At 33.9% G+C, this 17287-nt stretch overlaps 1 protein-coding gene across 1 annotated transcript in view; it reads right to left on the minus strand.

The window, feature by feature from the left end:
* Positions 1–17287, minus strand: part of LOC142345129 (uncharacterized) — a 46332-nt gene that overhangs the window by 13672 nt on the left and 15373 nt on the right. The window contains exon 3 of the mRNA XM_075397216.1: positions 1962–2249. Within this exon, the coding sequence (XP_075253331.1) occupies positions 1962–2249 (288 nt within the window). The remainder of the gene's footprint in view (positions 1–1961; positions 2250–17287) is intronic.

Raw genomic sequence — 17287 nt, forward strand, 5'->3', positions numbered from 1 at the left:
AAATCAGCTATTTTCGTTCTTTTGTGAGTTTTTGACTTTGCTTAATGATAGCTTATATACCAATAGATAGCTAAGTACAGAGTGATATTGTAGAAGGTCAAAAAACGTAGCCCCATTGGACCATCGGTACTGATTGTAACAGTTTCGACAAAAAAAAAAGTTCGAGCAAAACTTGAAAACTTGAGTGGAGTGGGGGCTCTCATGAGGGTGTCAACTTTTGGCATGAGTGTGGGGGGGGGGCGGATTTGAGGTGGGTTGGGAGAGCTGGATAAAGAAACTGAGCGGAAGAGAGGTTGCAAGTGGTGGGGGATGTCCGAGAGGTGTCAAACTAGTAGACAACATTCCATTACACAATAAAAAAATAACGAAACATTAATTTCCTAATACAACTATAAAAAGTGTTTTGAAAGTTGCAGCCACATTCTTTTGTTTAAAGGGTGTGAGGTAGGAGAGGGTTAAGGCATGCGCGCCGGGGGTAGGTGGGTCCGGTAGCTTGGTGTGAAGTGTTGGCCGTTGGGGATCGGGGGTGAGGTACGCGATGTGGGGTTATGGTCAGATGGGTGGCGAGGGTGTTGGAGGGGGAAGGTCCAAGGGTTAGGCTGCAAGGGGTTTGGGCGTTAGGGAGTAAGGGGTGCAGGTGATCGGAAGGTAAAAATAAGTCAATCTTTTCACCTTGAATTTTACCAACAGCCTTTAAAACTAAAAATAAGAAGCAAGCTGCTATTAAAGCCAACACTTAGAATAAAGAAGCCAACGTGCAAAAACCAAAGTCAGTATCTGAAAAAAGAAGCCGAGATCAATTAAAAACCGGAAGTTAATTGTCTACTAACACTACAAAAAATGTTTACGAGATGCAGGCACCATTTATTAGTTCAGCAGTTGGGTAGGTGGGTGTTGGTTGTAGGGATTGGGGCGGGGGGTTAGTTGATGGGCAGGGAGCTGAGGTTGGGTAGTCTGAGGGGCAGAGGTAGGTGTGCACAGTATAAACGGCATTGAGAATGGGCGCACTCTCAATGCGCGCAAACAAAACAAAATAAGGGTGCAATCAGCTGCTATAAAAACAAGTAAAAAATTGAATGGTAAATGTTGGGCAGATTTTGAAGAAGGAAGTTTTTAATAAAAGCGCTTCCCTAATTTTTTCTCTAACAGCATAAAACTGTTTCCCCGAACTCATTGCACTCCTCGTAATTTTGGTCTCGAAAGCAGGTATCTCAATTCCTAATGATATAATACAATACCAAGGGTTTCAGCATGAATTTTGTCACTTTTCATAATATTGTCACTTTTCATAATATTGTCCATTTACCTTATATCAGAGAAGAATTTTTTTTAAAAACTGAACATTAAAAACTGCAGAGAAAACTATTTTACATTGAACGTTGTTTCCCGGGTCAAGGTCTCAACGGCGAAAATTGCTTAGAAAATGTAAAAATGATAATAAAACAGTGAGATTAACATGCTGAATGCGCTGAAATTGGTTAAGAAAACCTCAAATCTTAAAGCAAAAAAAATCACTGTATTCGTCGGTAAAAGGTGCGGTGAATTTTTTTCACTGATCTTTACCACAATTGTTACATTATTTTTTCGATATAACCCCGACTCGGGTTCAGAACATTTTCATTCGAAAAGGGGGATTCAAACATTGTGGAAGCAGGCAGGCCTTCAAAAATTCAGAATAAGGTCAGCTATAAAATGTTACTGACTAAGCTGCTCATGCAGCAGGAGCATTGTTGTATTAATAATTGGAACAAGTTTCCAATTTTCAAAACAAAACAAAACATTTTCACAGAGGCAACCGAAAACAATAAAAAATATATTCAAATTCCCAGACATTGTAAAAGAGCTTCGGAATCGGTACAATCTCCATGGGCGAGTCAGAATGAAAACTTTTTGGGTCAAAACCGTACAGTGGTACGCCACCTATCTTTTCTGAGGAAAAAATGAGATGGAAGCAAACTAACTTTGAAAATGTTTTTGAGTGATGCAGTGAGCGGAGGCTGGTCCATTTCAGCATGACTCATCCAATCAGCACTGCTCTCCCCCTCCCCTCTCCTGCTCCTATCATCTCCAGGAAATGAAATCTGCTGTTGATTCTGCTTCTGTTCAGTCTCATTTTGCTCTTTTTTAGAACATTTCTCAACTCCTGCTGCTTCTTTTAGTTTAGTCCAAGATGTGTCTGTTGTCACAATTACACGGCTGTCGTTGCTTCTGCTTCGATTGCCAATCAAGTCAACAACTCTAGGTGAAACCTAAATCGCATAGTATAATATAAGTACGATATTCTTTTTTATAAACATAAACCGGGTCTTTCCCATTGTACCACCCCCCCCCCCCACCCACCAATATGATATATTTACCGCGATATGTTATCTGACCACTAAGCTGGGGCTATAATGGGAAAGACCCCATAACCCCATAAACTGCCTAATTTCCGACGAATTGCTCTTCAACAACAGGCGGGGCAATTTAATTTAGAGGGGATGTTCCTAAAAGTTTTTTAGGGTTGCAAAAATCCCGACCCCAGAGGCGCTCGGACCCGCAACCTTCAAGATAACAGTCTGACAGCTAAAATTGCCTCAATGTAAGCAACAAACTTTCTTCGGAATGAAAGCAATTCAGATCACGGAAAAATACAGAAGTCAAGCGCGAAATCAGGTGGGAGAGAAGAATGTCCTAGAACAAAAGCGCAAAAACAGTCAGGCAAATTTTTTTTCATAAAAAATGACAGACACGTTTACTATAATGCCTCAAACTTCGTTCGATAGCAATTAATCAGCTTTGTTTATCAAATTAATTGTTCCGGAAAAGCTAAGCTTCATCGAGAAACTTAAGGTAAAGTAAAAATCTGACGTTAGTAACACCTAATATATCATGTCTTGTAATGGTTTCCAGGCTATTTTCACTATTTTTTTACAAACATCTTTTTCTCCTGTCAATTTAGTATGCACTACATTGCATAATATAACTTCCAAAACGATCGTGGTAGAAATGGAACTCGCCCGAGTCGAGTTGCGGAAGAAATTTTGACAAAAAAAAGAAATGATTGTTTTTATTGGTATTTTTAACGAAGAACAGTCAAAGCCCTTATGTATTTTTGAACGGCTTGAACGTTTCGTTTTTGATCGTTATTTTTTCTGCATAACAAGTGACTATTTTCGGGCTTTTAAATCATGTACTATTCCCCTCAGTTTCTGCTAAAATATAAGGTGTAAAAGGTGCTGAAGGTGTACTAACGAGAACGCACAAGTAATGAGTCTAACTACTTTGATTTGAACTCCTAGACCATTGTGCTCACTTTTCAAATTTTCAACTATTCAAGGAACTGTGGGAAACTTACGAATAAAATTATTGATTAACTGTCCTTCAGATTAAAGTTTGATATCTCATTTTGCCTAACACAGTCTAGTTTCCTTTTAACGAATGTGGTCAACGAGGAGGCTCGACTAAGTGTTTCGGTTCAAACCGTTAACTTTAATCGATTTGCGATAAATAAAGTCCAATTGTCTATTGCAGCAAAATAATGTTTTGACATTGCGGGACTTCAGAACTAACACAATACAGACCATTCGGACAAATTCAAATTGATCAAAAAACAATTTAAACAAAAAATGCGGAAAGCGATTTTAAAATGATGAAATGAAAAATGCAAGTAAAAAACTGCTGTCTATATGAAAATGTCAGAGAAATGAAATGAAAAAAGAAAATTGTCAGAAAACTTACGATTCTTGCACAAAAAAACTTCCCTCTGCTTTAATCTAAATTTATCAGTTTTTTCGGAAAAAAAATAATACAATTTTAATATAAAAACTGATTGTTTTGAGTTAGACGGCTGTCAAAAAGGGATAAGAATAACAGCAATTTTATTCGAAAAAAGTTAGTTTTAATCACTCGCAACCTGAGTATAATGCAAAACTCCATAAATGCTCTTGTGTGAGTCTCTCTCTATTCCCTTTTTTGTCATAGCTCCCATCGACTTCTAATGCTTAAGAATCTAGTTGAAGAAAAATTGATGAAATGAAACAAAGAACAATAAACAGTTTTGCTTTTCTTTCTTTTTAAGCGACTGAAATTACAGTTTAAACGTAACAAATAATTAATTTTCTACATTAACATTTTATCTTCTGGGAGCACAAGCACATAGGAACGCAACTTAAAATTGCACTCTCAAGATATTCCAAGAAACATTAAAAACTCTTTAGATTTCAATGTTGAAAAAAATGAGAAATGGTTAAAACAAATTAGTGTCAACGCAATTTTGATGAAAGGAATTATCTTACATCCTGTGAGTTCGAATGCAGATGTCCGCAAAATTGCATTGATTAATGATATGTTTAAAAAATAAAATGAAGAAGATTTCTCGTGACGAAATGTAATGTCCTTATCGAAAACATTTTTTGATTAGACTGAGTTCGGTTAATTCAGCCTAAAAATCATAAATCAAATTAATTTATTTCAGAAGAGCTTTTGAGTATTCTTTTCTCCGTAATTTTTCATAGATGAACGATGCGGAGTAGATGCGGTTTCACATTAACACACTAATCTTAAAATCACAAATTTTTTTGAAAAGTTTCTGCTAAAACATAAGGTGTAGAAGATGCTGAAGGTGTACAATTAGTAAACTATCGAAAAATTTTTTTCCTACTTTAGAACGCACAAGTAATGAGTCTTACTGCTTAGATTTGAACTCCTAGACCATTGTGCTTACTTTTTAAATTTTCAACTATTCAAGGAACTGTGGAAAACTTACGAATAAAATTATTGATTAACTGTCCTTCAGAATAAAGTTTGATATCTCATTTTGCCTAACACTGTCTAGTTTCCTTTTAACGAATGTGGTCAACGAGGAGGCTCGATTAACTGTTTCGGTTCAAACCGTTAACTTAAATCGATTTGCGATAAACAAAGTCCAATTGTCTATTGCAGCAAAATAATGTTTTGACATTGCGAGACTTCAGAACTAACACAATACAGACCATTGGGACAACTTCAAATTGATCAAAAAACAATTTAAACAAAAAATGCTGAAAGCGATTTTAAATGATGAATTAAAAAACGCAAGTAAAGAACTGCTGTCTATATGAAAATGTCAGAGAAATGAAATGAGAAATGAAAATTGTCAGAAAACTTAGGATTCTTGCACCAAAAATCTTCCCTCTACTTTAATCTAAATTTATCAGTTTTTTCGACAAAAAAATAATACAATTTTAATATAAAAACTATTTTGAGTTAGACGGCTGTCAAAAAAGGATAACAATAACAGCAATTTTATTCGAAAAAAGTTAGTTTTAATCACTCGCAACCTGAGTATAATGCAAAACCCCATAATTGCTCTTGTGTGAGTCTCTCTCTATTCCCTTTTTTGTCATAGCTCCCATCAACTTCTAATTCTTAAGAATATAGTTGAAAAAAAATTGATGAAATGAATCAAAGAACAAAAAACAGTTTTCCTTCTCTTTCTTTTAAAGCGACTGAAATTACAGTTTAAACGCACCATTTAAATAATTTTCTACTTTGACATTTTATCTTCTGGGAGCACAGGCACATAGGGACGCAACTTAATATTGCACTCTCAAAAAGTAATTCGAGAATTGTCCACTGATCTCATATTTATTTAAAAAAATGTTTGAATGTTTGATTTAAGTCAAGATAAACAAAACATTTTATATTCTAATTTATTTAAAATAAGATCAGCAATTTTGGGAAATTATGTAGCAGAGCTTTTTAAAAGTTGAGAAATGGTTAAAACAAATTAGTGTCAACGCAATTTTGATGAAAGCAATTATCTTACATCCTGTGAGTTCAAATGCAGATGTCCGCAAAATTGCTTTGATTAATGATATGTTTAAAAAATAAAATTAAAAAGATTTCTCAAGACTGTTTGTTTTGAGTTAGACGGCTGTCAAAAGGGGATAAAAAACAGCACTTTTATTCGAAAAAAGATAGTTTTAATCACTCGCAACCTGAGTATAATGCAAAACCCCATAATTGCTCTTGTGTGAGTCTCTCTCTATTCCCTTTTTTGTCATAGCTCCCATCGACTTCTAATGCTTAAGAATCTAGTTGAAGAAAAATTGATGAAATGAATCAAAGAACAAAAAACAGTTTTGCTTTTCTTTCTTTTAAAGCGACTGAAATTACAGTTTAAACGTACCATTTAATTAATTTTCTACTTTGACATTTTATCTTCTGGGAGCACAGGCACATAGGGACGCAACTTAATATTGCACTCTCAAAAAGTAATTCGAGAATTGTCCACTGATCACATATTTGTTTAAAAAAATGTTTGAATGTTTGATTTAAGTCAAGATAAACAAAACAATTTATATTCTAATTTATTTAAATTAAGATCATTAATTTTGAGAAATTATGTAGCAGAGCGTTTTAAAAGTTGAGAAATGGGTAAAACAAATTAGTGTCAACGCAATTTTGATGAAAGCAATTATCTTACATCCTGTGAGTTCAAATGCAGATGTCCGCAAAATTGCTTTGATTAATGATATGTTTAAAAAATAAAATTAAAAAAAAATTTCTCATGACGAAATGTAATGTCCTTATCGAAACAAATTTTGATTAGACTGAGTTCGGTTAATTCAGCCTAAAAATCATAAATCAAATCAATTTATTTTTTGAGTATTTTTTCTCCTTAATTTTTCATATATGAACGATGCGGAGTAATTGCGGTTTCACATTAACACGCTAATAATAAAATCACAAATTTTTTGAGAAAAGTTCTTAAAATTTATTCAATCAAAATTTTTTCAATTTTTATACAAAACAAACGCAGAGCTTATTGACATTTGTCTTTTTGGGTTGAAATAAAACTGTACCAGGATATCAGAATTTCAGTGAACTTTAGCTTTTCGGCAATTAAACCTACGAGTAATGATTATATGATTTTATTTCTCTCCTTTAAAATGATTCGATAAGAAAGTTTAAATAATTTAATACTTTCACCATTTTGCTTTACTTTTCCTCAAATTCGTTAGGGAAAACCTAGATGTTTTCGAGCATATTTAAAGTGGAAAAAGTTTAAATTATTTCATTAGTCTAATCAAATGTTACTTCTCTTATTATAACAGAACGGCGTTTATCAGTCCATTTTAAGACTACACAGAGAATGAATCTTCACTGCACAATTTAAAACTTTAAGAGAAGCCTTCATGATGTATACTTCCATATTAATGGACTCTCTGAAAATTTGATTTCAATTTCAATTGTATGTTTAATACTAACCAATATGGTTAACAATATTGTAGTAACCAATGATCTGGCAGTAATGTTTCGACCAAAAACGTAAACAAAAAAATTGGAAGCAAATTTGCTTGAAAATAACTGAAAGAATCGTCAAATTTGCAATTCAAGTCGTATTCATAATAAGCCCGATAATAAAAATAATAATAATAGCGATCAAGTCAACGCAAGAATACCAACAATAGTCACGTAATAACCCAGGTAACATTAAAGATATATGTGAAAACAAGACATTTCCATACACGGACTTGAAAAAAATCTTTACCCTTTCCAGGTTAAATATTAAAAAAGACAAAAACTAAGCCTGAAGGCGCTACAAAGTCTACACCAGCTAAGACAGAAATTCTCTTTTTTACTTCTGCTATCAAAGTTTACTCAAAAATATTGCTTTTATTGAAGAGCTTTGATAAAAATAAGTAAGAACGTCAAACAAAGCTAAAAAGTAAAATTGGAAAAGCAATATGAGAAAAAGTAGTGAATTATCTACCTGTTCTTAATAGGTCAAAATGAGGTTAAAACAAATCGGACAAGTATATTTAATCATTAATAATTTCCTCTTCTCGACCGAAACAGGTAATTTTACATAACAGGGCATATTTGTTGTTTTTAAATGCGGAAAATAACGGGCTAAAAAGTACGCATGTATTAAATGACATTCAAATTTAGAAAAATCCCCTAATCAGCTTTTAAAAATTGCAAAACAAACTGCTTTATACGATAGCGCGAATAACTCATGTCAGAAATAACGTCAGAAATGGGTTACGTTGGTATACGAGAAAAAAGAAAAAAAATACATAAAATGTAGAAAAATGGAAAAGGCGGTGGCATCAAAAATCATTACTAAAAATACTAGCTCTTTAGCTATTCAAAACGACACTAGCTGCTCAAGTTATAACCAGATGAAGTTATTACAAGAAGCCATTGTTACCAAGGTGTAAATTAGTAATTGTAGTCACGCCGCTGAATAAAATAGGATTAAGTCACTTTGCATTTATATACATACATGCCTGCGACGCTCGCTGGTCGTATTGAGTAAATAAGCTGACGCGTTATTCTGTGCCCGAGTATTAAAAAGGTCTGGGCTTGTGTATGTTTATGCGTGTGCATGCGTATGCATGTATGTGTGTGTGTGTGTGCGTGTGTGTGTGGTGTGTGTGTGCGTGATTTTAACACAAGCACCCCACCCCATTTTGCTATACTTTGGGTACTATTTTTCTTCAAATTTTCTTCCATTTAGCCCGCAGTGCCAATTTGGTTGGCTTTTTGTTCACAGGCTTGGGTACACTCTTTGAACAAGAGGGCGCATTTTGCGTCAAAATTAATGGAAGAATCGATACAGAGAGAAAAGAAGCAAAGATGTCTGTTTTTGCTCTCTGCTTTTTACAGCTTCAACATCAGACTAGTTTGCTCACGTGTCTATAAAAAGTATTTCACGCCGAAGGGAGTTGGGTGAGACTAGCCCCTAAATTAAAGGCCAGTTTTTCAAAAATGCTTTTGAGGATTATCGAAAGACACCGATTAGCAGCAGCTTGCCCATCTAAACAGGCGAGACATCTAATTATTTAAAAGTGATGCTAAAATGAAAAACATGTACTCGGTGTTTTTCAAGAGCAAAACATGGTTTTAAAACTAACCTTTTCTCAACACAGTGACGCAATATTACATGAACTAAATTGCATTAACGAAATTCGGGTTTTGTAAAAAGATTAGGGTTCCTTCGTACCCCCCCACCCCCCCTCTGAACCCCAGTTATAGAGCACGTGCCATTACATATAAATCATTATGTATAAATGTGGCACGTGCGTATGGGGAGTGCAAATAATATGCACGCACTAAGCAGGGGAGGGGGCACAAACTGAAAACATCCAAAGATTAATATTTACTAGAAGATAAATCTGGTTTAGTAAATAATAGAGGTTTAGCTCAAGAGGATCACGGTAACATAATTACTGAAACCAGTCAATCAAGTCAACTCTCATTGAAAAAGTTATTACTTAGACTAGTTGGAACACATTCAGTTAAAGTAAAAATGCCGATTCAACCGCGAAAAAAAAATCAATCCGTTTGTTTCAGGTCAAGGGCGCAATTATGAACCTTCAACACTCTTAAGGCAGACATCCCAGTAAAAATTGACATAAAAATCTGTGGTCACGACAAAAAGCGAAAGCCTGCGAACATAGACAACTGAAAATAATGTCTTTATGGCGGGGAGGGGGTGTATGGCTTTTATACGTGGTTACCTGGAATTCTCAAAAGGCTTTTTGATGCAATTAGCAAGACGAAATATCAAGCTTGACAGTAATTAACATAATCTCAAGCTAAACTAGCCCGACTGATAAAAATAATCAATGATGAAGTAACAGAAATTATAGAATAATAACATTCTTGATTCAATTGAAAAAGTCTCAAAATAATTTTGAAAATGTAAAATTTTTTGCTTATGAAAAAGACATTAGCAATAAACTGTAGTCAAAACAAGTTCGAGTAAGAACTGGACGCATTAGAGAAAAAAATGTGCCGCCATTTGGCCAGCGTCATAGATGCCAAATTACAGATATAAAATTTACATTCAGATCACATCAATCACTGTGATCGGTTCCACAAAAATCACTGCCCAATTAGAACTGACATTTCAGAGTCTGGAACGACAACAGGATTGATTTCACTAAAATAACACCAAGTCCAAAAGCAAAAAAAATTTAATCAACATTTCATTTGTCTTATTTAGAATATTCTAGAATATCAAGGCTGAAATGAGAGAACTCATACATAGCCCTAATGAACTCAGTCTTAGAAATAAACTTAATAAAAACTACTTAAAAATCTAAAGCTAACAGTCTAATGCTGGGAATGAACACAATAACAACTAAAAATGTCATGAACACTTTAAAAAAATATACCAATTCTAGAACCGAAAAGAGCGCACTTTTGATCAAAAGCTCCCCTATACCAGTTTAACTTCTGTGTCTCATTGGCGATTACCGAAGTTCTACTCACAGTGTTACTGTCCCATTTTTTAGCCTCGTATAATCCTTTGAAAAATAATATAAATGTATTTAGAAAATATTTAGAGCAATATCTGTGCTTGTTTTTAAAATAACTCAACTGTACCTAACTAGTGAAAATCGTACTTTGAGCTTATTAATCCTTTATCTTAATCGTGAATACAGACTGTTCCAAGGTAAGTAAATTCAGAGTTTACATTTCAGAGATTGCGTTTCTGTTATTGAGAAAAAAATGTCTGTGGAGCTATCGCTGCCTCATAAAATTGTGCATCCAACCAACAAAATAGAAAACAACGACTTTCAGTCTCAGTCAGGTTATGCAAACACTAATATGCTGATTAAATTGCCTTACGAAGGCATGAGTTGGTTGTCTCGAGCGATGGATAAAATTTGGGAGAACGTTTTCCGATCAGACAAAACTTCTGCTTGAAAAACAAAAAACTATTTATTTAAAGTGTAGCAAAAGAACTATGCAATCGGGTAGTACATAATATCTGAAATGTATTGTGCTTCTGGCAACGTATTTGCTTCCATATTGCACAAAAAAACACATTGAAAAAATTAGCAGTTAATTCCTTGATAAATGAATGTCTTTTCATTATTTCTTGTTTCGCCATACCCTTTGAAAAAATTAAAAACCACATTGAAAAACCACCAGGGGTTAAACATAGCTGACAGTTTGCCAGAAAATAGCCGCAAAAGCTTTGGAGATATGCAGTCTCAAGAATACATTAAAAAACAGACGAAAAAGTTCTTTTGTTAAATGCTGAGATGTTATAATTTGATTACAAATATGTAAAACATTTTGCTTCTTCTATTAGGTGCTCTCAAAAAAATTTCAATAAGAGTGAGAATAATTCAAGAGATAAGGTCAAGTGAATATGTCTCACTCTTGGTTGACCGTCGTATAATGCTTTGAAAAATAATACAAATGCATTTAGAAAACGTTTATATCAAGATCTGGGCTTGTTTTTAAAATAACTCAACTGCATCTATCTGGTGAAAATCGTACTCTGAGCCTTTAAAAGCTTAAGCACGATCGTGAATACAGAATGTTCCAAGGTTTTGACGTCATATGATCGTAACAAAAATCTTGACGACAAAATAAAAAAACATAGCAGAACAAGTCCTGAACAGCAATCCAAGGAATTCAATGGAATACTGGCTCACAGTTAATACTGTACAGCAACATCAATCTAAGACAGGCAACCAAGCCCCTAAGTATGAATGCTTGACAGGATTAAGGGCTCCAGGATTTTTCCCCAGATTTACTGCTTTAAGAATCCCCCAAAAATAACAAAAATTTGAAAATAAAAACTATGTGTCCTTAGAGAGCGACTACATAATACACCAATCTTCTGGGAATTGATGACTAACCGAGCATAAAATTTAAAAAAACTTAAGAAAATCGGTAAAAATCAGAAACTTAACAATATTTTTTCTTAAAAGTTCTTAATAGAACTAAAACAATTACTCCTCATTAGAAGGTCAATAGGCGCTTTTCGTTGTAACTGAGACTAATTGAGAAGACAAAAACAAAAACACTTGAGACCAAGAAATCAACATTTATTTTTCAAAAAGCAGGTGTCAAAATCTTAGAAACGGTTGCAATGAACTTAAGAGACCACTTAAATTCACCAATTAATCATTAGCAACCAATGAAGTGTGCCTTAAATGGCATTTAGAGTAAAACAGTAAAAATTAAAAAAAAAGACTAATAAAACTCCAAATGTCAGTAAAATATTTTGAAAACAAGAAGGTATAAGTAAAAAAAACTGCTAAACTGAAAAAATTATTTCGATTAAATTAGGCGATCTTAGAAGCCGATGACACCTATCATGAAGGACACTAAGAGAAGGAAACTATTTTGACGTGAAATAGTTATAGAGAATAAATAAGTCATATTAGAAACCTATGAGACCTGTCCCTAATGAGAACAAACGATAGGATAACAAAATGTTCAACAAAACCTCATAAACAAAAACATTATACTGCCAATATTGACACTAGGTGCTCATACAACTGAGATAGTCTTTTAAAAAAGGGGAAAAATAAACTTCTCAGTAGTATTTCATGACAACAAGTAGTGACAAAGTTAAAAAAGCATTGACTGCCCGTCGATCAGTTCACACAATTGTAAATACGTGCCGTTTGAAAATTTTTGCATCCTATTAATAGCACTCAAGAGAAGAAACACTGAAAGCAGGAGTCAAATTGCCGCACGTGAAAAAAAATCGTTTTCAAAAACCTAAAATTTGTTCAAATACCAACTTCTCAATCCACTTGAAGGTACTTGGTAAAAAATCAAGCTTGAAACCTACTCGTTTTTCACTCACTTGACTACTGCATTGTAATTAAAATCGCCACTCGAATTTGACTTCTCACTGACGGTGAAAAAGTAAAAAAAAAAAGCGTTAACACACCTTTATGAAAGACAGCACACCAATACAATCCAAATACTTTGGATTGCAAAAAATCAAGAGAAGCCCAATAATAGCCCCAGCTATCGCTTTGTGGCTTTTAATAGTAAGCTGGAGTTTGGGTGTCTACCTAAAACAAAAACCGACTAACCTCTGATCAAATTCTCAAACGAAAGTTGGGGACTCAAGAAGTCAAAGAATAATCCTCACTCAAGAAGTCAAAGAATAATCTAGTTTGAGGGTGTGGGTTGCTGGCTGGTGGGGGTAGGTACTTGGGGATGGGGTCAGCTCTGTTTAAAAAGTGAACTCTACTTCAGAAGAGGAGCAACTTAGATAAATCAAGAAAGAAGAACTGAAGTGTGAAAAATCACTCAAGAAGTCCAATAATATTCTAGTTTGAGGGTGTGGGTTGCTGGTGGGGGTAGGTACTTGGGGATGGGGTTAGCTATGTGTGCGTGGGAGAGGGGGTAGGTATGCACGGGGAAAGGTAGATAGATGGGGAGGGTAGGTAGGTGCAAGACGTATATAAATCCAAGCTGACCCAGCCTCTTATGGTTTACTAAAAATCTAAAAAAATATATTGTTGAAAAGAAAGCTGGCAAAGTCACAATCTTCGAATTGACTTTCAAGTCTGACCTAACAAGCCAGCATGATTAACATTATTTGAAACACAGTCTTCAAGTTAGTCTCGCCATCTTAGAATAAATCGAGAAAACCTAAATAACCTGTCCAAAATGGCAAGGGCCAATTTTCCATCGTTTTTGGACAAAGCGATTATAAGAGTGGCTCTTATGGAAAAATTGATCACGTTATGAAATTGCCGCAGGTAGGTGAAGAAACTGTTTTCAAAGTTTTTGTCATCAAAAAAGGTTTTCAAATTTTTTTCGTCAAATAATTGAGCGTTAGTATATCTCCGTAAAATATGCATAAGTCACCTTTTCTCCAATCAATGGTTAATAGTCACTCCTTGAGAAAAATCCTCAATTTTTTTGCTATTGCAATACTAAAAATATCAACTAGTCATCAACAAAAAGCGCACAACACGTTGACTTTAAAATCGTAACTTACAACAAAGGTGTCCGAAAACTGATGGCTAAAAGATAATCCAAATGAACTTCCTGCACATATAATTGTCGGTAAAGTCCAACAAATGATAAAAAATTCACACAGGCAAAAAAATTTTCAGTGTCTTCACAAAGTTTCACTGCAACCAAAATTGCAGGTTTTCTCCGAAAACTATACTACATTCACTGACCTTGAAGCACAGATACATTCCAAAATTTTCTTATTTTTTCACCAAATGGAACGGGCCAGATCAAGTATGGCTTAAATGAATAATGACAAGACACTAAACTGATTTCTCTAGAAGAAGTGCAGCGAAAAACCTTACAAATTATATCCACGCAAAACAAAAAATTCGGGGAGGGTCATTTTTGTGTACAAAATCGAGAGGAGTTTTGCAAAATTCATTTGTAAGGGGGGAAAGTCGCTTAATAAAAGAACAATGTGATCTTGCAGTATCTCGCATTGGATTTGCATAAAACTCTAGAAAAATACTGTTTCCAAATATCGCCATATAAGAAGCAGATCAAAAAATCTCTTGAGAAGAATTAGCTATTTGCTCATAGATAACTGAAAGTCTTCTTTTTTTGAAACATGTAAATTACTCAGACTATAACCCTAAGGTTAGATATCTACAGCTCTAAAATGTTAAATAAATTAATCAGCATTGTTATTAATATAACAATCTTCAAATTGTGGCTGTTCGTTTTCATAGGTAAAAATAGGATTTGAAGGCTCCTATTTGTCTATTAACGGGTACTTTCTTGTGTTGATCGAGCAAAAACTCGGTTAAAACATTTTTAAAGCAAGTTTTACTGTTAAAAGTTCTTATCGAAGAGTTCTTATTTGTTCCATTTTTGAACGCTTTTCAAGATTAAAGGTTTGTTACTCCACTTCGGTTTTGTTTTCTTTTTTATAATAATTTGATTTGTTCTCTTGTTCTGTCTAACGTTATGGCGATCAGTAAACATTTTAAAATTATCGGATGTTTCCCATTGTCTTATATCTGTTTGTAGCTTCATTAGGCTAACTTTTGAGATAAACAATTCGACTGGCAGGATACGATCCTTAATGAGAAGATCAATGGAGTGGTCAAATTTTTGACAAAAATAACAAACTTTTATTCCCCAGTTAATTTGCCTGTTTACGTTTTTCACTGCAAGAGTTTGAAGGAATACTCCACTGAAAGAAAGATGAGAGAGTACAACTGACTTGAAAACATCAATTCTTACTTTCAAAGGTATTTGACTTCTTACACGATACAAAGAACGAATTGCATTAGCCATTTTCCTTAAAACTGAGTTCAAGTGATTTTCAAAGGTTAGGTTTGAATCAATTTGTACTCCCAAATGACGACATGCATGAGCTGGTTTGATAATTTCGCCTTCGAAAAAAAACTCTGGATCCGAATTAGTACGATTTGTAAAGAATAACATCTCTGTTTTATCGGCATTTAAAGTGTGTTGATTCTCTGTCAGGTATTTGTCTGTTTGTTCTAATATTTTTTCAATATTATGGGGAATATTTTCATTGCATTCAAATTTGCATATAATACTAGTGTCATCCGCAAATTGAACAACATCATTTTCACCTTCCAGCTTTTCAGAAAAATCGTTGACATATAACAGAAAAATAAGAAGTCCTAACACAGTTCATTGTGGAAAACCATGATTAATAGTTATTTTATCTGATAAGTCAATACCCAGTTTTACGCATTGTGTTTGATTTTCAAGAAAAGATTTGAGAAGTAAAATTGTTGATTGAGAGAGGTTGAAATTTTCATCTTTCTTGAGAAAGATCTCATGTGAAAATGAATTGAAAGCTTTTGCAAGATATAAGAAAACAGCACCTGTGTCGTTATCTTCAATATTTCCTATTATTTTTTCAATCAAGTAAAGCACAGCATCAGTAGACGACTTTCGAGATTGGAAACCGAATTGTTTTTTGTTCAAGAGCGCAAATTTTTCAAGATATTCTACCAACTGATTAAGTAAAAGCCTTTCAAAAACTTTTGCGAAAGTTGGTGTTACAGAAATTGTACACGATAATTAGTTAAAACAGAAACATCTCCTTTCTTCAAAATTGGTGTGATGTGTGCATCCTTAAGAATTGTTGCAAAAACTTTCTCTTGAATACAATCGTTAAATATAATCTGAAGATGTGTCCCAATAGCATATTTTCCGGATTTCAATGCCCAAGCATTGATGTATCACGGCCCTGGAGCTTTGTTGTTGTCTAGATTGTCAATAACTTTATAGATTTCCCTCAAAGTAAAATGTCTAAGTTAAACTCTTGAAAATTTCGCTTTATTTTTTTGACGTTCTTATGTTTAAAATTATCAATTTTTTGTTTAAAAAATTCGACTGCCACCAGTGCAAGAAATTTGAGTCGACTTTGGTAACAAACAGCAAGCAAGCAGTACAAAATAACAGATAAAGTTGTCCTGTTTATCTCTTTGGACCAATAGACTGCAGGCTACAACGTCATGAGCTTTGAAGTCAATTTGTTTGTGTCAGCAGTTCAACACTAAAACTCTCGATTTGTTGAAAAACAAATCTGATAAATTCACTCTGCAAAGGGAATTGAAGGCATTAAAAGTTTATCTTTAAAATAATTCACGAAAACTAGAAACTCAACCTTAGTTTTTTTTAATATTATATTTAGTTATTCAAAGGAAAGATGTAGTATGTTTGATTTATAATATTACAATATGTAACTTTAACCTTGTGGTTATTCGGATTTACATGTTTGAGATTCTAAAAAAATCAAGTCTTTGACCTGAATTGCAGGTTCTACAAAATTTGGTCATCTAACCTTTTCCAAATGTTCTCTTGAATTCAGAATAACTAAGTATCATGTCGAACAAATTGAAATTCAATCATCAGTAGGTAGACTTTTAGATCATATTACTATGCGAAGAACATATAATAATGGGACCTATGCAAAAACGGGTCATGTTATCAGGTTGTCAATGAATAGTCCAAGAAAGTTATAAAAAAATTTATGTCTATTCAGCAACCATTTCAAATTGTCTCTAAATTTCTAATAACAACACTGGTATATCTACACTTATCAGCAAGTAGGACAATAAAGGTATACATCAGCACATTATAGTTATTACGGGCTGGTAATAAAAATGCTGATTTTCATATTTAACTTTGGCACCATCTCAAAAACATTTCAAGAAACCACTGACTGTAAAATCTAGCAAACTATTAATTAATGTCATAGAGCAGCGAAAATCCAATTTCAGGCTGAAAATGTGATGTAAATTATTATATTCAAAGGACACACAGAACAAGAATAGCTGACGGGCAAGAGAGCAACAAAACGGGACTTTATCAAGCAAAAAGCGAAAGAACTAAACTGCAAAAAAAACAATTAGGCAAATAAAGTCCCAAAAGCAGCTTTCGGTAACTGGGTTATTGATCTAGAAGGGCTCCCATTAACAAGTTTAATGAAGTTTGCAAAAACCTACCTTTTACTTGCAGTAAGTGACATTAATGTGACATTTTTGCAAAATGTTGAATGTTCAAATAACCTTTGTAG

The sequence above is a fragment of the Convolutriloba macropyga genome, chromosome 8 (genome assembly GCF_964194025.1).
Source record: "Convolutriloba macropyga chromosome 8, txConMacr16.3, whole genome shotgun sequence".
Lineage (NCBI taxonomy): Eukaryota > Metazoa > Xenacoelomorpha > Acoela > Convolutidae > Convolutriloba > Convolutriloba macropyga.